The sequence below is a fragment of the Dermochelys coriacea genome, chromosome 9 (assembly GCF_009764565.3).
Source record: "Dermochelys coriacea isolate rDerCor1 chromosome 9, rDerCor1.pri.v4, whole genome shotgun sequence".
In the NCBI taxonomy this organism is placed as follows: Eukaryota; Metazoa; Chordata; order Testudines; family Dermochelyidae; genus Dermochelys; species Dermochelys coriacea.
In genome coordinates, this window is record NC_050076.1 from 42,375,113 (window position 1) to 42,401,480 (window position 26,368).

The window sequence follows — 26,368 nt, forward strand, 5'->3', positions numbered from 1 at the left end:
ATGTCCCAGCATGCTTTACGGCACAAACGGACTATAATTCCCATCAGGCCCCGGTCCTGGGTTTGATAGCCGCACCCCCTCCCTCTGGGGGAAGCTGATACTGCGTCGTACGTTGGTTTCCGTAGGTAGGTGCGTCCGGCCCCCTCAGACTCCATAGGAACAAGGAGTCTCGTTCCCGCGATGTTTGAGAGCGGAAGCGCTTGTGTACGGTGTTCTCGTTTTCACCTTACCTGTCGCGAGAGCGGCGGGGCCGGAAGCTCCACGTCGCTCAGTTGGGCTCAGAGAGCGACGTCTCAGCTGCCGCTGAGTTGGGGGCTGCGGAGCCATGGTGAGTCCGGCCGCGGGGCCAGCCGGGGCCGGGCCTTGTCTCCTCGCGGCTGGCTGGCGCAGGGGCGGATTGAGGAGCTGCCCGCCGGGCTGGGAGGGCGAGGCGAGGCGAGGCGAGGGGAGGGGAGGGTGAGTGGGCCGGGACATACAGGTGGTGAGGGGCGTACAGGGTTCCCTTCTCCTGGGGGCTGTAAAGGAACCAGACCCCCCTCCCCCTCCCCGCTTCTGCAGGCCAGCGCTGTCCCTGAGGCTGTGCGGACGGTGCGTGGCAGGAATTAATCCCTGGTGAGATGCTGGGAGCGGATGTGCTGAGGGGACCAGGTCAGGGTGTCAGACCAGTGATTACATCAACTCCCCTATCTGTTTGCGTGGGGGTGGGGAGTCTGGTTCCTTTACCGCTGTTTATGACAGCTACATATTAAAATTTCGTACAAATGAAGACTTGTTTGTCCTGCTCTACGTACCATATCAGTGTTTCTCAGTGGCGGTGAGGGAAGGGTAAAAACCTTTAAAATCCCTCCTGGCCAGAGGAAAAACCCTTTCACCTGTAAAGGGATAAGAAGCTAGGATAACCTCACTGGCACCTGACCACAGTGACCAATGAGGAGACAAGATACTTTCAAAGCCTTCTCTCTGTCTGTGTTGGCTTTTGCCGGGACCAGAGCAGGAATGCAGGTCAGGTCTCCTGTAAAGGACTAATTAGCAATCTAGCGAGATATGCGTTAGATTCTGTTTTGTTTAAATGGCTGATAAAATAAGCTGTGCTGAATGGGATGCAGATTCCTGTTTTTGTCTTCTTGCAACTTAAGGTTTAGTCTAGAGGGATTCTCTATGTTTTGAATCTGATTACCCTGTAAGGTATTTGCCATCCTGATTTTACAGAGGTGATTCTTTTACTTTTTCTTTCATTAAAATTTTTCTTTTAAGAACCTGATTGCTTTTTCATTGTTCTTAAGATCCAAGGGTTTAGGTCTGTGTTCAACTATGCAAATTGGTGAGGATTTTTATCAAGCCTTCCCCAGGAAAGGGGGTGTAGGGCTTGGGGGGATTTTGGGGGGGAAAGACGTTTCCAAGCGGGCTCTTTCCCTGTTATATTTGTTTGATGCTTGGTGGTGGCAGCAATAAAGTCCAGGGACAAAAGGTAAAATAGTTTGAACCTTGGGGAAGTTTTAACCTAAGCTGGTAAAAATAAGCGTAGGGGTTTTTTCATGCAGGTCCCCACATCTGTACCCTAGAGTTCAGAGTAGGGAAGGAACCTTGACGGGGAGAGAGGGCTTGTGATTTATTTCATAATTATATGGTAAAAATGAAATCAGTTTTTCAGTAATAGTGTGGCTGTGATACTTGTATTTTTATGTGTGATTTTGTAAGCAAACAAAGTAAGGTGAAATTTGAGGTATGCAAGATCAATCGGTTTCCTGAAAGGGGTACAGTAGATGGACAGTTAAAGGTGTAACTCACTGGTATTGGAGACAAAAAGTGGGTGAGGTAATAGCTCTTATAGGACCAACTTCATATCTGCTCTGTGTGACTTGAAAGCTTGTGTCTCTCACCAGCAGAAGTAGGTATTGTGGAGCAGTAAATAAGATCATCATTTTTAGAACCTTCACATTTTGAAATGCCTCATTCTAGAAAAATTACCTTGGCATGAATTCAACCAGTGAAATTTTAGGTAGTTTTATTTTGTATTGCTAGAGTTATAGGTGAAGTCAAAATCGGGGTATAATTGAATGTTTAAAGTTCTATTTTACTTTGTAGTGCTTCTTTTAAAAATACCATTGGCTTCTGTGTTTGTCTGATTTTTAAAGGAGTTGTTAGACTTCCATCAATTCCTAATGGACAGGTGTCTCCATTACATATCACAGTTTGTGATAACTGGCTCCCTCACTTCATTCACAACAGAAGTACAAAGGAGAAAATGGTTTATGGGCATATTGGGCAGGATGTTGTGTGGAAGCATGCACTGCCCTTCCTTTTCTTGAGCTTATTCTGTAGATACATTTTCCAGTTATGCAGTTCAGGACCTCTTCACAAGCAATATATTCATGTGGATTAAAGAAAAAATGCACAAGAACAATTCTCTGTGCTCTACTGGAACCCTGTCCTGCTCCAGAAAACTCAGTGAGAATGATGCCACTCAGAACCAGTATTTGTTTATATTCCAAAGACTCTCTTAGAAGAACAAAGGAAACAGGTAGCTAGGATAAGGAGTGTGTGGGATGTGTGCCCTCAAACAGAGCTGCCTGTTTTATTTTAGGTCTAACCTTCAGGTTTTTCTTATTTACACTGCAAATATGTTAAAACAGTTCTGTGCCATTTTTACGTTGAAGAATAACGTAGTATTCTTAATTTTTCTGATCTCTAGCCTCTCCGACTCGATATTAAGCGAAAACTAACAGCTCGGTCTGACCGAGTAAAGAGTGTGGACTTGCACCCTACCGAGCCATGGATGTTAGCTAGCCTGTACAATGGCAGTGTCTGTGTTTGGAATCATGAAACACAGGTAAACTTTTTGTGCTGTATTCTATTTCTAATTAGAAACAGGAGTGTGTTCCGTATAGCAATATGGTAATTCATTGATATGTGTATCCTGATGATAATTGTATATAAAGTGCATTCTTCTGCATCAAATGTATGGAAAGAACTTTAAATAATAATAATATAATAAAATCACTGTGTTTTTTGTTTAAAAAGCAAAGCAAAAAACCTATAATTTGTGGAGTCAGCAGAGTGTCCTCAAGAAACTCATGTGTTTCATGCCACTTACAGTTTAGTCCCATTGAAGATCAACGTACCTAAGGGTGGTGCATTTTCAAATTGTAGCCTTAGAGACGAATAAGTACTGTGATATAAAGCAGATAGATTAGGATGTTAACCCAGCACTGAGCTTTCTGTTTATAAGCTAAATGCTTTGAATATTAAGAGTAGTAGGGATGTGATGCACAAAATTGATCTTAAACTTATTTTTTTCTGTTTAATCTCCCTGAACTTGATGCTCATTTGTTTGCAATCTGTGTGATGCCTCAGCATATGTTGTTCAGGTGATATCACAAACATTAAGAAACAATCTAAAGAAAGATCACATAAATCCCAGGGTTTGTTGAGTGAGATTTATTTTTTGTAAATTATTTTCATTTTTGTTTATTCCAGAAGGTATTAAATGTTTTAAGACTTTGCAAAACTGCACCATAGTGTAAATATCTCCCCTTACCTGACTTCCTTATGTTTATACTCACATCTGTTAAAAAGGAGTACAGATCCCTTTCTCTAGGAGCTCCTTGACCATTCTTAAACTTGCAACTATTTAAAAGTGGGCTGTTTTTAAGAAAAGCTGAACAGATTTTGAAACTGACATTTTCTTTGTAATATACCCCAATATTTCTAATTTTAGACTCTAGTGAAGACCTTTGAAGTATGTGACCTGCCAGTCAGAGCTGCAAAATTTGTGGCAAGAAAAAACTGGGTTGTGACAGGAGCTGTAAGTTGTCATTTTTTGTTTGTTTCATATACATTCCCCTGCTTTTCTCTTTACTTCGTTGCACCCTTACACACCATCCAGAAGTGTGGTTTGATATTAACTTGTACAATGGAAGAAGATAACAGATTGTAGCTGTTTGTTTCCCCAAAACATTCTCCTAAAATTCATTGAATAGAAGGGCACTTTAAAGCTCAAACTTTCATTTTAAAAACCGAAAAATACAAAGTGGTGGTTGACTTTACATTTAGGCCCAATCTATATTACCAACTCGAATAACTTCTGGCACCTTTCATTTTGTTTAAAAGATGTAGTATGCACAGTACTTTAACAATGTCCCTGTAATTAAGCTAAAGAACTTCAACTATTCAAGGTAATACAATTTTAAAAGTTTACCTGTTTTCTATGCTTTTCCTCAATTATTTTTAATACAGAATCTTTAGAGAAATTTTTGTTCACTTTTAGAACACTAAAGTCACTTTTATCCATTGAATGTACTTCATACTAAAATATGCTTAATAAATCCATCCTACTCTTGCAGTTAAGAAAAGTCAGCAAAGTGTAACAGTTGACGTCGCAAAGTATACACCTTCCAGGCTGTAAAATGTGTGTGTTTATATATCTCGTATATAATCGTTTGTGTTTACATTTTCAACCTTAGCATTGCATTACTAAGGAAGAAAGTCTGAATTAATTTTGCATGCATATTTCTGTCAGCCTTTTTAATATTTACAGAAGCAGAGTTGCAGGTACAAGCATGTGTCAGTGTACTTATCTCTATTTGTAACCACTGAAATAAACATTTTCCATGTTATATTTTTAAACTGTCATTTAAATCATATTGCCCTCATATCCAATCACTGAAATGAAGTTGTTTTAATATGCATCCAGATGTGCATGCAATGTGTGTCTGAATTGGTAATTAAAGTAGATATTTTGTATACCCAACATGTTTCCAATCTGTTACAATTTCTGAATAAGTTTTCAAGTGGGTCAAAGGCATTTGATCTCATGGAAAATTGTCCATGATGCATTTCTATTTTTTAAATACATTTATTAAATGGACAGTCAACTTGAAAATCACTTTTTTTGTCTGAAAATTTTGTGTTTACTACAGAAACAAGTAAAAGTTAAAATTTCTATAAAAAAAATTTAGTGGAAAAATTAGTACTCTTACTTTGTTTGCTATCAAATACTTAGTTACTTGTCACTTTGTTGTCTTGTTCATCATCTACGCTCTCTGTTCCATGCATTGGCATAATGACTCATCTCTGGGGGGAAGCTCACTTGCAAGCTTTTTTCTAGCTCTGAAAGATGTTGCCTGCTAGTGACAGAAGTTAGAAAGCTGATACTGAAGAGGTAGCAAATAGGCATGTGTATGGAAGAAGGGAGTAGGCCCATGCCAGCATATATCATGTTGCTTTCTTCAAAACATTTAGGATAAAATTTTCAAAAGTACCTAGTCCCAGTGACTCAGTGAGATTTAGGACTTGTCTATATAGAGCAACAATATGCAGTAGAGGGGTGTGATTTCTGAACTGCACCAATGTGTTCCACACTAACTGGCCCATGCAGACTCTTAGTTTTTGCCAGCAGAGTCTATGCAAGCCAGTGCACTTTAGAAATCCCTCTAGAATATAACAGTAGGGATCTGTTATCGACTACCTGACCAGGACAGTGATAGTGATGATGAAATGCTAGAGATTAGAGAGGCTATCAAAATAAAGAACTCAATAATGGGGGATTTCCGTTATCTCCATATTGACTGGGTACATGTCACCTCAGGACGAAATGCGGAGACAAAATTTCGCGATACTTTAAACGACTGCTTCTTGGAGCAGCTGGTACAGGAACCCACAAGGGGAGAGGCAACTCTCAATTTAGTCCTGAGTGGAGCGCAGGATCTGGTCCAAGAGGTAACTATAACAGGACCACTTGGAAATAGTGACCATAATATAACAACATTTAAGATTCCTGTGGTGGGAAGAACACCTCAATACTACCCAACACTGTGGCATTTAATTTCAGAAAGGGGAACTATGCAAAAAAGAGGAGGTTAGTTAAACAGAAATTAAAAGGTACAGTGACAAGAGTTAAATCCCTGCAAGCTGAATGGACACTTTTCAAAGACACCATAATAGAGGCCCAACTTAAATGTATATCCCAAATTAAAAAACACATTAAAAGAACTAAAGAGCCACTGTGGCTTAACAACCATGTAAAAGAAGCAGTGAGAGATAAAAAAGTGGAAGTCAAATCCTAGTGAGGTAAATAGAAAGGAGCGTAAACCGTGCCAATTAAGTGTAAAAATATAATAAGAAAAGCCAAAAAGGAGTTGGAAGAACAGCTAGCCAAAAACTCAAAAGGTAATAACAAAATGTTTAAGTACATCAGAAGCAGGAAGCCTGCTAAACAACCAGTGGGGCCCCTAGACGATCGAAATATGGAAGGAGTACTTAAAGACAATAAAGTCATAGCGATTAAAGTAAATGAATTATTTGCATCAGTCTTCACGGTTGAGGATGTTAGGGAGATTCCCAAACCTGAGCCGTCTTTTGTAGGGGACAAATCTGAGGAATTGTGACAGATTGAAGTGTCACTAGAGGTGGTTTTGGAATTAATTGATAAATTTAACAGTAACAAGTCACCGGGACTAGATGGCATTCACCCAAGAGTTCTGAAAGAACTCAATTGTGAAATTGTGGAACTATTGACTATGGTTTGTAACCTGTCCTTTAAATCAGCTTCTGTTCCCAATGACTGGAAGATAGCTAATGTAACGCCAATACTTAAAAAGGGCTCGAGAGGTGATCCCGGCAATTACAGACCGGTAAGTCTAATGTCAGTACAGGGCAAATTAGGTGAAACAATAGTAAAGAATAAAATTGTCGGACACATAGAAGAACATAAATTGTTGGGCAAAAGTCGGCATGGTTTCTGTAAAGGGAAATCGTGTCTTACTAATCTAATTAGAGTTCTTTGAAGGGGTCAACAAACATGTGGACAAAGGGGATCCAGTGGATGGCTTTTTTCCAGAAAGCCTTTGACAGGGTCCCTCACTAAAGGCTCTTATGTAAATTAAGCTCCCATGGGATAAGAGGGAAGATCCTTTCATGGATTGAGAACTGGTTAAAAGGCAGGGAACAGGGTAGGAATAAATGGTAAATTTTCAGAATAGAGAAGGGTAACTAGTGTGTTCTCCCAGGGTCAGTCCTATTCAACTTATTCATAAATGATCTGGAGAAAGGGGTAAACAGTGACGTGGCAAAGTTTGCAAATGATACTAAACTTCTCAAGATAGTTAAGACCAAAGCAGACTGTGAAGAACTTCAAAAAGATCTCACAAAACTAAGTGATTGGGCAACAAAATGGCAAATGAAATGTAATGTGGAAAAATGTAAAGTAATGCACGTTGGAAAAAATAACCCCAACTATACATACAATATGATGGGGGCTAATTTAGCTACAACTAATCAGGAAAGAGATCTTGGAGTCGTCATGGATAGTTCTCTGAAGATGTCCATGCAGCGGCAGTCAAAAAAGCAAACGGGATGTTAGGAATCATTAAAAAAGGGATAGAGAATAAGATGGAGAATATCTTATTGCCCTTATATAAATCCATGGTACGCCCACATCTTGAATACTACATAGAGATGTGGTCTCCTCATCTCAAAAAAGATATGCTGGCATTAGAAAAGGTTTAAAAAAAGGGGCAACTAAAATGATTAGGGATTTGGAATGGGTCCCATATAAGGAGAGATTAAAGAGGCTAGGACTTTTCATCTCAGAAAAGAGGAGACTAAGGGGGGATATGATAGAGGTATACAAAAGATTGGTGTGGAGAAAGTGAATAAGGAAAAGTTATTTACTCGTTCCCATAATATAAGAACTAGGGGCCACCAAATGAAATTAATGGCAGCAGGTTTAAAACAAATAAAAGGAAGTTCTTCTTCACACAGCACAGTCAACCTGTGGAACTCCTTGCCTGAGGAGGTTGTGAAGGCTAGCACTATAACAGGGTTTAAAAGAGAACTGGATAAATTCATGGAGGTTAAGTCCATTAATGGCTATCATCCAGGATGGATAAGGAATGGTGTCCCTAGCCTCCATTTGTTACTGTTAACCTGTTAGGTTCACTCCCTCTGGGACACCTGGCATTGGTCACTGTCAGTAGACAGTGGGCTGGAAGGACCTTTGGTCTCATCCTGTATGGCCATTCTTGTATTAAGCCATTCAGACCCTAAGAGTATGTCTACAGAGCCTGCGGCTGCAAGCCTTCCATCCTGGGTTGACAGACTTGGGTTTGCAGGGTTCACGCTACCGTATCAAAAACTGCTGTGTACCGGTTTGGCTCAGGCTGGAACTTGTGCTTTGAAATCTAGGAAGGAGAATGGGTTTCAGAGCCCGAGCTGCAATGCAAGCTGCAACTTTGCAGTGCTCTCTACACAGGTATTTTTAGCCTGGTAGCATGAGCCCAAGTCTGTTGACCTGGGATGGGAGGCTTGCTGCCCTGCCTTTTGCATCTAAACCTCTTTTGAAAACTTTACCCTACATATTTTTATGCTCCCAAGGTAACAGTTTAAAAATTGATTAAAAAAGTAAAGATTTCAGGACATCATATTTAAAAGCTTTAAAATAGTGGTGGTGGTTGTTTTTTGGGGGGCCATTATTTCTTAAATTGTCAGTTCAAAATAAATCCAAGTTGCTTTTTTCAGTTATTTGAGTGTGGTATAGCATCTGTTTTTCTTGTGGCATGATGTTGCATCATTGATATCAATGTAAGTTTCGCCATTGACTTCAATGGGAGGAGAACAAAGCCCTTAATGCATAGAAAACACTTTTTCGTGCTCCTATAATGTGAAAAAGTCTAAGGGAACTTTATACTTTCCTTAAATTAAATAAGTGACCTTTTGGGCTAAGACCATCTTTAAGAAACTTTTGATCATAGATGAATTCTTCGTAGTTATAAATGCCTTAAAATAGGATCATGTAATGTAAGTTTCTGAACCAAAACTATGTCAGAATAATTATGCTAGCAGGCATTGTTTCCTTTCTTCAGACTTCTAATGCAGTTCTTAAAGAACTTTTATGGATGAAGAATCTTTGAAGATGGAATGTTAGTCTTTATTTAATGTGAAATACTTTTATACAGAAGCTGATCTTAGTGTCTTTATTTTCTTCTCATCTGTAGGATGACATGCAAATTAGAGTTTTCAATTACAATACCTTGGAAAGAGTTCACATGTTTGAAGCACACTCCGATTATATTCGTTGCATTGCTGTACATCCTACTCAGCCTTTCATTCTAACCAGCAGTGGTAAGAGATATTTTCGGTATAATTTGATCTTTCTCACACAACTCTGTTTATAAGATAACAGTCCGAACAATGAGAAACTACATGGCCTGTACTGTTGTTGCTGAAATAAGAATTCTTGAGCAAGTAGCTTACTTCTCATTTGTCATCTCAAATTACTTCTTTCCAAGCTAGTTTCAGGTTTTTAATGGAATCTCAACTTTACTTCGGATCTGAAATGTAATAGGTTAAGCTCTTGTCAAAGAAGACCTGAAGGTCTAGTTGCTTAATGTCTGCCAAACAAGAAGTTCATTTACATGCTAATGATCTGCTGTTTGGCATACTGACATGCCATACTTGGGTTTGATGTATGTCAAGATTAATTTCATTCTGCTGGTTAAAACTAGAAGCATTGTAGTGTTTTCATAGTAAGATTGTAACATGAGTGATATTGGAGTTGTCCTATTGTTTTACACTTTAAAAATGTCCTTTTATGAAACGGAATTGTTGGTTTCATGTTGTGCCCACAACATTCAATCTAGATTCCCTAGTAAGCAAATTTAGCTGTTATCTTAATCCTTTAGTATTGATGTGCAGTCCTTAGAAGTGTCTGAGACGAATTAGTGCTCTGAGCCTGAGACTCATCATCTTCCGTAAAGGGAAAAAAATTAGGCACTGGCCTGTCAGCTTTTCTTTAGGAAGTTAAAGGGAAGAGCTAGTTTTCCAGATGCCTAGAAGCAAAAAAGAAATGCTGCATGCATTACAGAACCAGGGTTTAAGAGAACAAACCGAGTTGTCTCCTGAAAACAAAATCAGCGGTATGGCTGAACTGACTGTGTTGCAAGAACAGTGAGAAGAATAGCTGGATTACGCTCTAGATGGAATGGAGGCTTCATGCAGAGTCAAGGATCTGCCTACAAACAGTTTTTGCTTAATTCATTGTGCGCCAAATTAGGCAGTTCATCCCTTTTTTATACCTTTTTATTTTCAAGGAAGTCCATAACCAATAAAGCAAGAGACTAAATCACGTAGAAAACAGCAGAAAACAGTGAGAGAAACAAAACTGGCAATCTAAGGGCTTGTCTGTATGAACAATTAGTCTGCGGCAAGCTGGGGTGTGAATCTACTCCATACTAGCCTGCCATGCACTATCGGTCCATGGAGGGACTGGATCAAAGCATAGTAAGGAACTGTTAGTCTGCTTAAAGTTGACATGGACAGTTAATTTGCGGCAGACTAGTGCGGGTAGATTTACATCCCAGCTTTCTGCAGACTAACTGATCATGTAAACAAGCCCTAAATCGTTATACTAACAACAGAAGAAATTCTCTTCAGGATTCCAATGTTTGTTTTTGATGCTTGTGTCTTTGAAACTTGACCCTTTCCACAACTACTCACTTTTCAGAGTTTCAGACTAGGTTCCTCCAAGATGTTCGTAGGTCTCTGGAGCTGTACAGGAGCTATGGGATATGTTGCTTACAAATTCCCTTTAGATTTCACTTTTTCAAAACATAAAGCAAACTGTTTAAAAACAGTGGTTGGCAGTCCTGGGGGAAGTCTTGGATATGACAGCTGATAATGTACACCCTCCTAATTGAAGGGATAGTGTGTTGAGGTTTTAACACACATTCCTTTCTCCAAAATATTAACTAGTGCCTGAAGTTAGAAGCGTTAACAAAAATCCCAACATTTGAAACAGTAATTTAAAATCACTTTCCTCTCAATTGTTCAGCTTTCACTCTGACTTTTGTGATGTCTCACGAAATTGCCAAAGTGTTTTCACACCACTGCTACCTTTTTTAAAGAAATCTTTCAGACTTTAATAAAACAAAAAGTAGAACAGTCCAATTTCCCAACACCAATGTCCTCTTTAAGAGAACACCGAATGGCCCTGAAATGGGAACCAAATGTTTAGCTGTGCTAACCAGTCTAGACTATTACTAGGTTCTCACTTCTGGCAAGGTAGATACCCAGGCTTCAGTTTAATATAGATCACTATTTCTTTTTTTGGGGCATGAGGGGAGGGAACAAAAACAAACCCTTGCATTCCCTGTAGTCATCCCCCGCCTCTCAGGGTAAACAGTCTTCTGAGTAAAGTCCATAAATTATTTTGATAATAGCAACACTTCCCTTTAGGATGGACAAGCCTTGAAAATTGGGTTACTGAGGATTTTGTTTTAAAAAGGTAGTTTTAAATATTCATAATACCTAATCTGAATTTTTTTTTTTCCAGATGACATGCTTATTAAACTCTGGGACTGGGATAAAAAATGGTCTTGTTCTCAGGTGTTTGAAGGACACACTCATTATGTTATGCAGATTGTCATAAACCCAAAGGATAATAACCAGTTTGCCAGTGCCTCTTTGGATAGGACGATTAAGGTACAGAAAATATACCCTTTCAAAAACTTCATTAAATAATTACCAGACATAAGAAATACAACAATATAGCAGTACAGACAATGGAAAAATTTAAATTCATAAAACAAGTATATGTGCAGTAATAGACTGTATGCTACATACAAGGACATATATAAATTGGAATGACCTCAGTCAAGTTATAGTTGAACAATTATCAGAACCTGGATAAAGACTATATATCTGTGAAATGTCAAGATTAGTTATTGTATATGATCTTTGAAATGTGAATCACTGGCAGAAATTTATGGACTCTTGTGATTCCATTTGGATTACCAATAAGTATGGGGGTGGGTGTAACTTTACTTTTATAATCATCCACTTTCAGAGTCTGATTTAGGGAAATGCAAGATAAGAGTACCTACATTGAGAGTCTTACTTCCTGCAATAGACCCTGAAGGTTCTCATGCACAGTGGAGCATTACTGGGCTCATGGAGCCATCTGGGCACTGAGATTTCCCCACGTTCCTTTGGAACCTTCGTTACGTGTTAGGACTGTAAAAAAGGTCACCTATACTTCAAGACTCTTTCAGCTGTTATGATTAAAGGGTATGTGTGAGTGGGATTTGGTATGTTAGTGAGGAGGCCAAGTTTTCACCTAGGGCCTCAATGTACCTAAACCCTGCCCTGATCTGTTTAACAAAGTCATTTAGTATTTTAGATTTGTGATTCTAAAATCCACACTAACAGCTAAAGGATATATGTATAATTCTGACTCCAACTGCAGATTTCTGAAACAATAGTAAGCTTAGTACATATAAGGTGACGTATGGTGTGTAAACGTGATATATACATGTGCAAGTTTTTCAGTCTACATACATGCAGAGGGGTTTAACATGTAAGAGAGACCATTGAAGGATAAAGCTATTTTATTGCTTTGAAATATTAGCCCATATGTAATTTGATTTCCCCCCCCCCACTACATTTTAAGAAACCGGGATGCAGTGGTACAGACTTATTAGCTGTATCTTTCCTGTCTCTAGAATTTTAAAAATGCACTAGTCAGAGCTCATTCTATCTGGTGGTGCTGGCCCATGAGGGTAAGATCAATATTTAGGTATGGTTGATCTTTTTCTTTGCAAGGTGTGGCAGCTTGGTTCTTCTTCACCCAACTTCACTTTGGAAGGCCATGAAAAAGGAGTGAACTGCATTGATTATTATAGTGGAGGAGACAAGCCTTACCTCATTTCAGGAGCAGATGATCGCCTTGTCAAGATTTGGGATTACCAGGTACAGTGTGTTCACCTCTTCGTGAACACTTTAGTAGATGAATTTGGTTGGGCACCATCAGGAGCAAAGGCATGGAAATCAAGGGAAGGGGATGAAGGAGAAAAATATTCTGGAGTTTTCATGACTTTGAATAGAAAATAGAGAGATTTTTGTGATGTATTTTCCAGAAAAACTGAACTAAAACTAGTACGTTAAAAATTTAGTAACATTCAAATTTACCGGCTGTGAAATACAGAAATCGCCTTAAATCTAAATGTTAAAAGTTAACTTTGTCTTGAATAGTAACGGTTTATTTTCTTGTAGAGTAGTGCATCCTTTTTTTTTTTTTTTTTTTTTTTTTTTTTTTGTGACCAATCACCTTGGGCACCCACCTGCTCTCTGTATCCCTTTACTGTATGTCCAGAGAATAATTGTCTCCTTTTGTATTCACTTGTACTCTCCAATCATTTCGTCTGTTGTCTTCTTCTTCCTCCTTGTTGTTTTCTGTTCTTGCTTATGTTCCTTGTCCTATCCATCTGTGATTTCCTTCTCCCTCTCCCCCCACTAGCTAGGTATGTGTTGTTTGGGTATTGATGGGGGAGTTATCCATTCATAAGTCTGTGGCCTGAGCTGAATGCTATAGGAGCAGAGAAGAAAAGGTTGGGCCTGTGGGACAAAGATAGCACTAGGCTTAGATCTGCACAGAATCACAAGGGAAAACCATGTTTGGCTTTCAGGATTTGAAGCAAAAAGTACAGGCACTAATGAGTCTTGTATTAATACATTGAGTCACCTTGCTCTCAACAAAGTGTTTTGTAGATAGGAACCCAGTTAGCTTAGGAAACAAAGAAGCAGCTACACTAATCGGAACAAATTTATTTTTGGTGGTTGGGGGTTTTGTCTTAAGACAAAGACTCTAGGGTATGCTGTTCTTCGAACAAATTGAAGCAGAAGTAAAGGTTACAGAAGAAAACTAGAGACATGCTTACATAATTCTTACATTAAATTTCTTTGAAGATAGTGATCTGAGAAAATTAGTGTTAATGTTTTGTTTTTTCTTGTATCTTAACTCTTCTTACAGAATAAAACCTGTGTGCAAACACTGGAGGGACATGCTCAGAATGTATCCTGTGTCAGCTTCCACCCTGAGCTGCCAATCATAATCACAGGCTCAGAAGATGGTAACTTTGAGTTTTCTGACACTTCATGTATATTAACAATAGGGTGGGTTACATATCCTTTTGTAGGCTTGGAAGCCTTGTTTCTTTTTTATTTATATGGCTATAGAACTGGTTACTATTGGTTTTAATTCCCTTTGCAAGGTCCAGCTCTGCTTGGCTTTTAGTAGTTCACTTCATCCCTACACTTTACGACCTCCCAAGAGCTGGCTTTCCTTGATCCGTCCCATGTAGGTAGGCTTTCTGCTTTCTCTTAATCACTTGTTTGAGATGTTTGTTCATCCAGGTTGGTCTGCAGTCCTTCCCTATGAATTTTTCCCCTTGCTTGAGATGCAGGCTTCAGTTTCTGCAGCTTTGACTTAAAATAATTCCAGTCTTCCTCCACATTCATATCCTTGAGTAGTCCTTTTGGAAACCCCAAATAAAGGTGAATCTAACTCACGGAGGGGTGGAAGGACATAGCTGAGAGGAAGGCTGGAGAACTGCTGCTGAGAAGCCTAGGGCATCTGCAAGCAGTGAGGCCCCAGTAAGTTCAACTCCATCTCACTATCTCTGCACAGATATGTGAGAACTGCCTGCCAGCTCAGAGATCCTAATTTGTCCTCCCTGTGATCCCTCAAGCTCCCACCAAGAGATTCTTTTGTGCTGATTTCCCTCCTTTGGCCTGTGTGACAGTATGTGATAGATACCAAATATCCCCCCAAACATCAGTGAGACTGCTTGGATTGAAAGATTACGGTTCTATTTCACTAAAGTTTAAATTACAGGTGTTAGTTTCATATGTGGTCTTTAGATTCTTGTTATTGAATGCCATAATGTTTAATAGCCCTACTACTGAGAGAGGAGACTGAAATTGCATATATCTTTTTCTCCAGGAACTGTCCGCATTTGGCATTCGAGCACGTATCGCTTGGAAAGTACTCTCAACTACGGCATGGAGAGGGTGTGGTGCGTGGCCAGTCTGAGAGGATCTAATAATGTAGCTTTGGGTTATGATGAGGGCAGCATCATTGTTAAGGTATCTTAATATTAAATTGGAAAGTATACATGAAAATGGTGACCCATGGCCACAAACTTCTGTTACTAAACTATTCTTTAATACTGAGACAGCCTCTGAAGTGATTTAAAAAAATGGGCACTTCAGTTTATTGGCATATTCCAAAAGAGTCATATATAAGTATTAAAGTGAATGAAATGAAATTTGAACTTAATGGGCTGAGGATGCTTATTTTTCACTATCTTTATATGCTGCCTTTATTAGCTTGGCCGTGAAGAACCTGCTATGTCTATGGATTCGAATGGAAAAATTATTTGGGCTAAACACTCAGAAGTGCAACAGGCTAACTTGAAAGCTATGGGAGATGCTGAAATTAAAGATGGAGAAAGATTGCCATTGGCTGTAAAAGATATGGGGAGCTGCGAAATCTATCCCCAGACCATTCAGCACAACCCTAATGGACGGTAATAGATTTTTAATTTCAGAACAGAATTCTTGACACTTTAAAATTTAGAAATATGCCATACCAGAAAAATATACCTTCTAGATGACTGATCTGCTTCTGGTGATGCCCATTAGTCTGTGCACAGAATTTCCACGCCAACACTTTTTTTTCTCAATCTTTAGGTTTGTAGTGGTATGTGGGGATGGTGAATACATCATTTACACAGCTATGGCTTTGAGGAACAAGAGTTTTGGTTCTGCACAGGAGTTTGTATGGGCACATGATTCTTCAGAGTAAGTGTGGTTTTTATTTTGCGATGTGTTTAAACAAATGTATTTCTGCTAATTTCCAGACTACCCAAACTATAAACTGATCTGAAAGTTAAAAGCTGGATTGGGTAACAAGCATTCTGTAGTTCAGATTACATGAAATTTATATATTGAATGCACTTTTAATTTTGAAGAAATATCAAATATAGTAGCCTACATATCTAGTATTTTATAGCAGTTCTTTATGGCTGTACGGTATAACATTTTGCTATCATGTTGTCTGGATAATTGTTTTGTAATAGTGTATTTTTCTCTGTGTATTTAGGTATGCAATCAGGGAGAGCAACAGTGTTGTAAAGATATTTAAGAACTTCAAAGAGAAGAAGTCCTTTAAACCTGATTTTGGTGCAGAGGGTGGGTTTTATTTGTGTTTCCTAAATCTGTTAGATCATAGATCTTAACTTCCTTGCTGGAAAAAATTGTTTGCTAGTGAAATACTAATTTCTTCGACATTTGCTGTTGTTTGCAGGTATCTATGGAGGTTTCTTACTGGGTGTCAGATCTGTTAATGGCTTGGCATTTTATGACTGGGATAACACAGAATTGATACGCAGAATTGAAATTCAGCCCAAACATGTGAGTTTTGCCAGGTGGCACTTTTTGAGTATATGTGTATAACTTGTCATACCAGGGGTGTATTTAGAATATATTACAGGCTTTTTTGAATTTGTCAATCTCATGAAGCTGTTGAAGATAAAAATTATATTTTAATTTTTTATACTTTTTTGTACTAGAAAGACTCTCTTACATAGACACTGTTTTAAACCCCTACACTGGATGTGCAAATGAACAAATATTTTGATAAAACGTGTGTATCCACCTTTCTCATCATAGCACCCTAAAACCTAAATGCTATTTCTTGTTTTTATTTAGATTTTCTGGTCTGACTCTGGTGAGCTGGTTTGTATTGCCACAGAGGAATCCTTCTTCATTCTGAAGTATCTGTCTGAAAAAGTTGCAGTGGCGCAGGAAACTCATGAGGGAGTCACTGAAGATGGTATTGAAGATGCTTTTGAGGTAACTGCTGTTAAAAGTGGGAATACAGTTAGGTCAGTGCCCAGTGAAGTCAATGGGAATCTTTCCACTGCCTTCAGTAGGCTTTGGATCAAGCCTTGAGTACTGTAACACACTCACCTTTTAAAGACTAAAAGTTAGCTATGATGCAGAATGATGATTACTATAAACTTGCCCTAACATCTGTTAGAAATTGTATTTTGAGGTGTTGGGAGCTAATGGAGAAAAAATGCATCCAGTTGAAACTTTGGATAAAAGATCTTGGCCTTATAACAAACGTAAAGATGTCTTAAAAAAAGAACATAAAACTGGGTAAAATAATAGTGTAAATTCTCCTTTAATTAAATTCAGCATTTGAAAATTGAAGTTCAAGACTTGGTTAGTGGGCATATGCTGAATAATGTTCTTAACAAGCACTTCAGAAGAAAAGGCTGGGCCCTTGTCTAACAAGTAAATCAGACAGCCGTATTAACAGAGTCTTGTTTCTAGCTATAGATGTACACAGTCCAGGTCAAAAATGGAATCATTAACCTGGATTTTAATAATCCTCCCTGAAAGCTTTTTACTGAATATATTTGTAAATGTTAAAACAAATGTGCATGTTTCCAGTTTGTATCTAGAATTCCATCTTTAACTTGCCCTGTTGTGGAGGATGAAGTGTTTAAACTCAACTTGGGGGTAGTTTTTCATGACTGTCCCAGTCCTAATGTTTACATGTAATTGGGGTTTTTTAATCACCAAAAGCGCTTTTTTTTGTTCTTTATTTTTTGGGCAGGTTCTTGGTGAGATTCAGGAGATTGTGAAAACAGGGTTGTGGGTAGGCGACTGTTTTATTTACACCAGTTCTGTGAACAGACTGAACTATTATGTTGGAGGAGAAATTGTTACTATTGCCCATTTGGATAGGTAAGTATCTAGTTTATATTAATCTGTTACATATTTTGTAATGCTTTTTAAAATGTGTCAAACATTTCAACTTGTCACTAAGTTGTTTGACTTATTAGCATGCACTACTTTTTTCTAACTACGTTAGTTTAATGTATATTGAGTAACATTGTAACTGCAATATTGCACAGAATAATAATTGTCTAATAGTATGTATATCACTAGTAAAACTGAAATAAGCTTTTAGATAGTAAGTACTGTCTTGCTATCATAAAATCTACTGCATCTTTGGTTGGATACCTATAAGTAGATTAAAATTCATTGTTTTTGTTATAGGACAATGTATCTATTAGGGTACATCCCCAAGGACAACAGGCTTTATCTCGGTGATAAAGAGCTAAACATAGTCAGTTACTCCTTGTTGGTCTCAGTGCTCGAGTACCAGACAGCGGTAATGAGGAGAGACTTTGGTATGGCTGACAAAGTTCTTCCTACAATTCCAAAGGAACAGAGGACTAGAGTTGCACATTTTCTTGAAAAACAGGCAAGAGAACTATTTTTCCAAGTGTAAATGTAAACTTGTAATTCCAGTTTAACCTTTTTCAGTTTACTCTCACATTACTGCATACATAAACCAAACACTTATTTTAAAAAAAAATTGTTGCTAAACGTATGTTCACATTTAAGAATAAAGCAGTCTTTTCTGTTTGTTACAACAGTCAATTTGGCTTGGGTAAAGGGAGATGATTTGGTGTTCAGAATTAAATTTCAAGGATTGCTGATGAACTTGGTAGACTACAATTTGACTCTTGAAAAATCTGTTTAGGGCTTCAAGCAACAAGCTCTTGCAGTATCCACAGATCCTGAACATCGCTTCGAGCTTGCTCTTCAGCTTGGAGAATTAAAGATTGCATACCAGCTTGCAGTGGAAGCAGAGGTAAACATAAGATTAATTTAAACAAAGTCAAACTCATACTGGAAAACCTGCACATTTTGGGATGAATTTAACAGAGGGCTAGGCCTCATGTGAAGGGAGGGGATCTGGGGATGGAGATCAGATCCTTGAGCCTGCTCCCCTACCTGCACTGCCGTCCGCAGCAACCAGAGGAAACTTTCCCGGAGGTGCTCTATAGAATATTGAGCTCTGTGGGTGGGGAGGGAGGGAGGATGTTCTTTTGCTATCCCTCTGGAAACCTACCTGAATTCCCTGAGAATACATACTGGATCAGGGTCATAACCTTACCTTCCAACTTTGTGCACTGTTATTGGAGCTACAGTGGAGACCAGGGGGATAGGACTTTTGCATGGATGGGCACTTACTCCAAAGACCTGCCAGTTTCAGGTGCCGAACACCAAGACCCAAACTCCACTTCTAGTGCCCAACATAGATGATCTGGCTCATAACTAATTTTGAGGATGGTCTCGTTAATTGCCCACTTCAAGTCTGGTCCCCTACAGTATGTGTGAACCTTTTATGCTTAGCAATCTGCACCAATTTTGATCGACATTCTGGTTATCTTTCCGAGACCTGAAGAGGAGCTTTGTGTAAGCTTAAAAATTTGTCCCTCAGTAGTGTGAGCATTGGCCTGCTAAACCCAGGGTTGTGAGTTCAATCCTTGAGGGGGCCATTTAGGGATCTAGGGCAAAAATTGGGGATTAGTCCTGCTTTGAGCAGGGGGTTGGACTCACTAGATGACCTCCTGAGATCCCTTCCAACCCTGATAATCTATGATTCTAAGATCTATCACCTGCCTTGTTAGTTGTTATTTTGTAATAGGAACAAAGTGTCCATCTTAAAGTTAAGGATGGACAGATAATTAAGTTACAATATGCTTTTTTATTATTAAAAACATTTTGTAAGTCTTGGTTTTAAAACACAAAATTCCTGAACACCAGGAATACTAATGTGCCTTCTTCATCTTGCTTTCCTCCCCTTACTAAATGGAAGATCCTACCAATTGTCACATGAAAGTCACTGAAACTTTGTGTATAAAATGCAGTCTGTGTAATGCTACAACCTTGTTAATCTATAGCTGTTACATTGGCGTTGTGAGGGTATCTGACTCCAACATCCCTAGTGCAGGGGAAAATATGTATAAGTAAGCTACAATTATATTATGGAGGTCATGGAATTTGTGACTTCCAGAGATCTCCATGACATTTTGCTACTTCAGCTGTGGGCCCCAGAGCTCTCAGCTGTTGTGGGCGGCTGGGGAACGCTGTTGCTCTGCATTTCTGGCCCTATAGTTCCCGGCCGCCACAGGCGGCAGGGCCCCCTCTCTCCCAGCCACTGCGAGCCTGGTCTGCAGTGCTGGACTCCCCTACTCTCTATTTTGTCAGTTATTTTTAGTAAAAGTCATGGACAGGTCCCAGGCTTCTGTGAATTTTTTTATTGCCTGTGACTTGACTGTGACTTTTATTAAAAATAACCATGACAAAATCTTAGCCTTACATATAAGTGAAGTTGGGATAGGAGACCTGAACTTGACTGAATTTATACTCCTGCTAATCTGCAATTTTCAAAGTCTTTTTTAAAAAAAAAAAAAAAAAAAAAAAAGTGAAAATGTGCTGTTTAATTTAAAACACTTTTAAATATGGAAAATCTCTTACAGTCAGAACAGAAGTGGAAGCAACTTGCTGAGCTTGCCATCAGTAAATGCCAGTTTGGCTTAGCCCAGGAGTGTCTGCACCATGCACAGGACTATGGAGGTTTATTGCTACTGGCCACTGCTTCAGGAAATGCTAACATGGTGAACAAGCTAGCAGAAGGAGCAGAAAAAGATGGCAAGAACAATGTAGCTTTTATGAGCTACTTTTTGCAGGGAAAGTAAGTAGCAAACAAAGGCTTGAATTGTGTTCATTTTCACTATTTTTATAATACTCAGACTGAGGTGGACCACACCTCAAATTCTCAGTCAGATAGCTGCCAGAGGTATGCTACAATTGCTACGTAGAAACAGAATATTTTCCTGTTGTTGAGCTATCCCTTACGAGATGAAAAAGAAAGCCAGCACCTTGTGACCAATGGACAGTATTGAATTGGGAGGAGTTGTGTTGTAATTGGATATGCTGTATTAGTGCTCACCAGCATGGCTACAGTGGAGGATCTGCCCATTCCATTTTACGGAGAAGTTTAGCAAGTGACACCCCCTCCCCTTTTCCTTTTTTCTACAAAAGACTGAAATCTCTCATGGTAATACAGGTATGGAAGCCTTGATATAAACTGTTTGCCCAAAAATGTAAGATGGGGGAGAGCAGGTAGGGCATCATCTCAATTAAAGAATGGCGAGAGACTTGTTGCTCTAGACAATTTGCTGTGTTCTGGAGCTTTCAATTGCTTTATTTTAAACAAATTCAAAAGTGCTCAATTTTTAATGTGACAAGCTTGATATTTTGAAATAACTTCTTCTAATGGGGTCACACCTCCCCACTGCTAGCGCCTCCCACTGGTTGCTCCAGGAATTAGCTCCTGTCAGCTGTGGAGTGCTCTTGGTGCGTTGCTCACTGCTTGGCGGCCTCCTCTTCAGGACACTGTCCTCTGGCAGTGCCCCCTACTCCAGTCTCACCCTCTTCTGGGGGAAGGGGGTGTTAGCAGCAGTCTTTCGGTTTGCACCTGCCTCAGTGGCCAACCACAACCCCAACCCCAAAGTCTAGCCCTTCAGCTCAGGGGCAAGTTGCAGTCTGTCTCGCCACACCTCTCGGTGGCCAGATACTGTATAAAGGGGGAGACCTAGGCCCACCTGCTACTCTGGGTCCCAATCCAGGGCCCCTCTAATGGCAGCCTCTTCTGTCCAAGGTGCTAGATCCTTCCCTCAGGAGCCAGTCCTTCTCCCTAGCCAGCCAGGGAGAGACTGCCCTCTCCTCTGCTAGGTAGCCTTTATATAGGACCCTGATTGGCTGCTGGTCTGCAAAGCCTCTCTGGCCTGTTCCAGCCCTTTTTCTCATGGGGTGGGGCAGCCTGCCCACCCCACTTGTATTAGAAGAAAAATCTTTTTGACAGTTCTGCTGTCTGCTAAAACTAAGTCTTACTAAGAGCTATTTTGTTTTGGTAAAATTATGAAGACATTTGAAATTTTTGGCCTTGTCAGAACACTTCACTCAAATCCCTGTACCCCCAGAACAAGATTATAAATCTTAATTCATGGTGCAGAGATGTTAGACCACACAGAATTCCTCTTCCAATGAGAAAAGGAAAGATGTCTGTCATTGCAGCCAATGGCAAAACCCCTGTTGACTTCAAGTTCCAAAGGGTCATAAAGCATGTATATAAAATTTTTGGCTAGTGGATTGGTAACTTATTTTTGTTCTGTCAACTTGGTATTACTTTGAATATAAGGTTTACCTAGTATCTTTCTCAATCATATTTGAGACTAAAAACACCAATAAATTAGATTAATGCCAAATTAATCCCTGGCAGATCTATTGGTTATAATGTTATACTAGGATTGTATTTGACCATAACTTTCTCTCTCAAAATGAAATTCAGGATTAAAGTTCCGTGCTACATTTTGCTTACTCTGGAGTGCCTAACAGTTACTGCATGTGACCTTTCAGAAAGACTACTGATCCTACATCTCACAATAAAATGTAGTACTTCAGGTTTGAGCAGAAAGACTTAACATTTGGTTTTCATTACTTCAGCAACTTTGATAAAGTATAAATTAAATGCAATACTTGCTTTTCTGTATTTTAAAAGAAATAACATTACTGTATTGACAACTTCAATATTTAACCTTCCAGGGTTGACTGTTGTTTAGAACTCTTGATTAAAACTGGACGTTTGCCAGAAGCTGCCTTCTTAGCACGTACATATTTGCCAAGCCAAGTTTCAAGGTAACTTTTTAATCTATTTAAAGTAGAAATATGTTCCTTTAAAAACTTTTGCTTACAGCATATATCTGTTCGATCAACAGGGTTGTAAAAATGTGGCGAGACAGTCTCTCTAAAGTCAATCAGAAAGCTGCAGAGTCCCTGGCTGATCCAACAGAGTATGAAAACCTGTTTCCTGGATTAAAAGAAGCTTTTGTTGTTGAAGACTATGTAAAGGAAACTCATACTGACCTGCGGCCAGCTAAGGAATACCCACTTGTCACTGTAAATAAAATATTTTGTTTTCATTAATATAAATCCATGCTTGGAGTTTTGATTTTACAATTTTTACTGCCAGGACCTTTCATGTAAGTGTATTTTTCTCTGCTGTTTTGTTAGCCAAATGAAGAAAGAAATTTACTGGAAGAAGCGAAAGGTTTTGAACCTTCAGGAATAGTAGTATCCCAGGTCAGTAATACAACTATACAAGAAAGTTACAGGATGAGGAGGATCTGGTGGTGTGCAGTAGCAGCTGTTCTGGGGACACTACACCCACCTTTAGTGGACAAACTGCTTTAGTTGGCTTTTGTTACTACTTGGAGTCACTTCTCTTGCCCCATCAAAATATACTTTCACAAGTTTTAATGACCTCTTGAGCTATTACTGACAGATTGTTCCACTAGCATGAGTTGCTGTACTTCAATTGGGGCACTAAAAGTAAGTACATAGTCAGTTTTTGATGTCAAGTTTTGGTATTGAGTTAAACTATGGTTCTTTGATTTCTAAAAGATGGGTGAGAAATTCTTAGAGGTACATCTTGTATGGTTGCTGTGAGTACAAGCGCAAATATCTAAATTTTCAGCAGGGTGAATCACTCAAAGCTAGGTCTTCCTTTGTGGTGCTATTTAATACAAATAGCTTCAGCTGTTTCCAACATTCTAAAACTTAAGTGGTCTAAGAAGTGATGAAAACACATTTTTAATCATGACTAGATAGCTTAACCTCTAATAGCCAGTGTACTACTATAAAATGGCACAAATTGCCAGCTGGGGAAATCTGTTTCCATTTCTCCTGAAATTGGAAGACCTGCGTTTTAAGCATGTAGTACCTTCAAGCTTTAAAACACACGATCAACCAACCAACCCTGTACTTTAACGCTTAATGAGAAGTAAAAGGATGACCTAGTCCTGCTTTGTTCTTCAGATGTAAGCCATTAAATATTCCCTCTTTCAAACATCTTGTAGAAGGCCCAGGGAGTAAACTGAACCTGCTCCTATATGCACATTCTTTATCTTTAAGCCCCTTCATTTTCAGTTTAAACCGATTTTTACTTTAAAAATCGCCAGTTTTACAAAAAATTTGCTTCACCCTACTTTATCATTCAAATATATTAAATTTAGGAAAATACACTACACAATATATGTATTAAGATAATACATTAATCTGTATATGAAAAGATGCCTGTTGAAGTAAGGTTATGCGTTAATCTAGAAGATGCACACAAACCAACAGGCACGTATGCAAGCTCTGAAGTGCATGTGCATCTGAATGTACTGATGAATCTTATGCCCATATACACATTAAGTGGTTAGCAGCTAATGGTTTATAACTCAGTTTACAACAATAAACTTTATTCAAATTAAAAGTTTTATTTAGGGATTAGAGGTATTTTCTTAAACTCAGAGGTGATGTATTTTGAGTTCTACAGCAAACCATATTGAATGCTGTACAAAGCATTAATCTACTGAATACTTTTTTCCCATCCTGCTGTTCACCAAAATAAACCCTGATATTTACCCAGAAAAATTAAGATTTTTGCACTGATTTTCAGCTGTTTTTGTTGTAGTAACAAACACTGAAAGTCCCAGGAAAAATTAAATAAAATAAAAACTGAAAACAAAGGGCCCTATTTAGTAAACCCTAAAAAACTCACTTTGGAATTTTGTTCTCCATATATATTTTCAAAGTGAACTGAAGTTCTTAAATTGAAAATCTGAGCAGCTTTCATGCTGCTGTTGCATAAGAGAAATTGCATTACTTTGTGGTCTCAGTTGTGACTTCCACTGTAACAAGAGAAACCTAAATTCAAATGTCAGCAACTGGAAAGTGCTGTTCAAAAGCTACTTGGGGACTTTAAGTGGAAGAAACAAACCTTGCGAGAAAGCATGATCTGCTAGCATCCTTAATTTGGACTTTTAGGCAGAGCTTTAAGTCAATATTAAAAGACCTGTGAATATGAAATCTCATTTTCATCTCCTAAGGAATCTGAAGAGGAAGAACTAGTTCCATCTCCTAAACCAGTAGTGGCGCCTCCAGTTCCAGGAAACTCTGATCATCTTCCAATGACAAAAGATGAAAAGGTATACTTCAGTTTCAAAAGTCAGTTTCAATAGCTCTGAGATGGGAAGGAAAGCTAACCTGAAATTTACAAGTTTTGATATTTTATAATTTCCACTGGGGAAAAAGCAATACATTAGCATATCTGGACTAAGTACTGTAAAGTTTCACTTTACTTTGAGGATACTAACTTACCACTAGTCAGGGCTGACATTTATAAAATACCTAGCTAAGAAAGGGATGTATGTATATATTCTCAGTCAAAACTAGGTCCCACCTAATCCAGCTGCTGGCCTTTGCTTGTTTATATGCCCAGAGGCCAGTTCCTTATGGAACAGCTGCACATGCAGTAGCAGTATATGTTTAACTGAAGACATCTACTCCCAAGAGCTAAGTAGTTCGTTTGTAGTTTTAAATTGAAGTACTGTTTGTGGCTAGGTCTAAAGAGCTGCATCAAAGTTTGTTTGCAAACATAATCCACTAAAGGATTAGCATATATAGGTATAGTAAATTTCTTCCTGGCACCTAACCCTAAATGTTTTCCTTCTCTCAGGCACTACTAGACTTGGATGATTTGGATAACTTGGATCTGGAGGATATAGATACTACAGATATCAATCTGGACGAAGAGATCTTGGATGACTGAACTTGATTTCTATTTGTGACTAAATCCTTTAATTCATAATTGCTACACTGAGAGGAATTACAGTTATATGGACTATGCCAATTGGAAACTAGCTTGATTTTTATACTGAAGCTGGACCATGTAGGTCTATTAACAGGGCCTCTTGCAATAGAAAATTTTCAGATTGCAACATTTTGAAATTCATTTAGTGTAGCAACAAAGCAGCTCTCCATAAGCTGTCGCATTTATCAAGAGAAATTCAAAATAAAGTGTTTAAAAGAGACACTAAAGAATGCTATTTTTATTTTTGCTTACCCCCCTTCTAGGGAAATATATACAATGTTCACTATAACCATTTAACTATGAGGTAGTAAAGCACCTGTGACCCTACAGTCTGAGTGGAATGAAAGGCAAGAAAGCCAGGATACCATTTCCTTGTAATGCAATTTAGCCTACATCTATCAGGTGTGCAAGATCCTACTTTTTCAGGGGAGGCGAGCATCTCTAACTACAGCATATCCACCTAAAATTTAGGCCCTACTTATGTTCAGATGGGCAGCTATGCTGTTAGACAACAGTAACACACTTTCTAAAGTGACAGGTATCTGGTAAAACTGGATTAGTTACCCCAGCTGCTCCTAAGTGACTTAATACTCTTAATTAAATAAACTTTGTCAACTTACATCAGATCATGTGTAGCTTCACTGCATTAAGGCTTAGACATAAGGGGCTGATACTTAATTCAGGTTAGTTGTCACCCTCTTACTACTTACACTAACCTGTGCAAAGAATTAAAACTGGTGTTCTGGTGCTTATCTTATCTTGAAATAAGTTAAATTGAACATGTTTAACATGAAGTTGCCTACAGCAGTGTCCCTTTTCAACTATATACATACATTGTATAGTAGTCATCCTCTAATACTTAGTGACTACATTCACCTCTTCCACTTGTGTTCTAGTGCTCTTCTCTAAAGGCCAGTTTTCATGAATAAAAACAGACTGCTTGTTTTTAGTACTGATCTGTTT

General features: G+C 38.7%; 1 protein-coding gene across 1 annotated transcript; it reads left to right on the forward strand.

Annotated features, from left to right (window-relative positions):
- On the forward strand, positions 1-25,625 carry COPB2 (COPI coat complex subunit beta 2). Its single transcript, XM_038415251.2, has 22 exons — positions 1-328; positions 2,693-2,830; positions 3,719-3,805; positions 8,994-9,120; positions 11,330-11,478; positions 12,598-12,744; positions 13,805-13,904; positions 14,777-14,919; positions 15,163-15,362; positions 15,526-15,636; positions 15,938-16,026; positions 16,142-16,248; positions 16,546-16,689; positions 17,462-17,592; positions 17,908-18,115; positions 18,398-18,508; positions 20,184-20,398; positions 22,312-22,404; positions 22,485-22,665; positions 22,780-22,848; positions 24,642-24,740; positions 25,271-25,625. Exons 1-22 carry the CDS (start codon positions 326-328, stop codon positions 25,361-25,363), a joined length of 2,745 nt encoding a protein of 914 aa, XP_038271179.1. The 5' UTR covers positions 1-325; the 3' UTR covers positions 25,364-25,625.
- Positions 25,626-26,368: the final 743 nt, after the last annotated feature.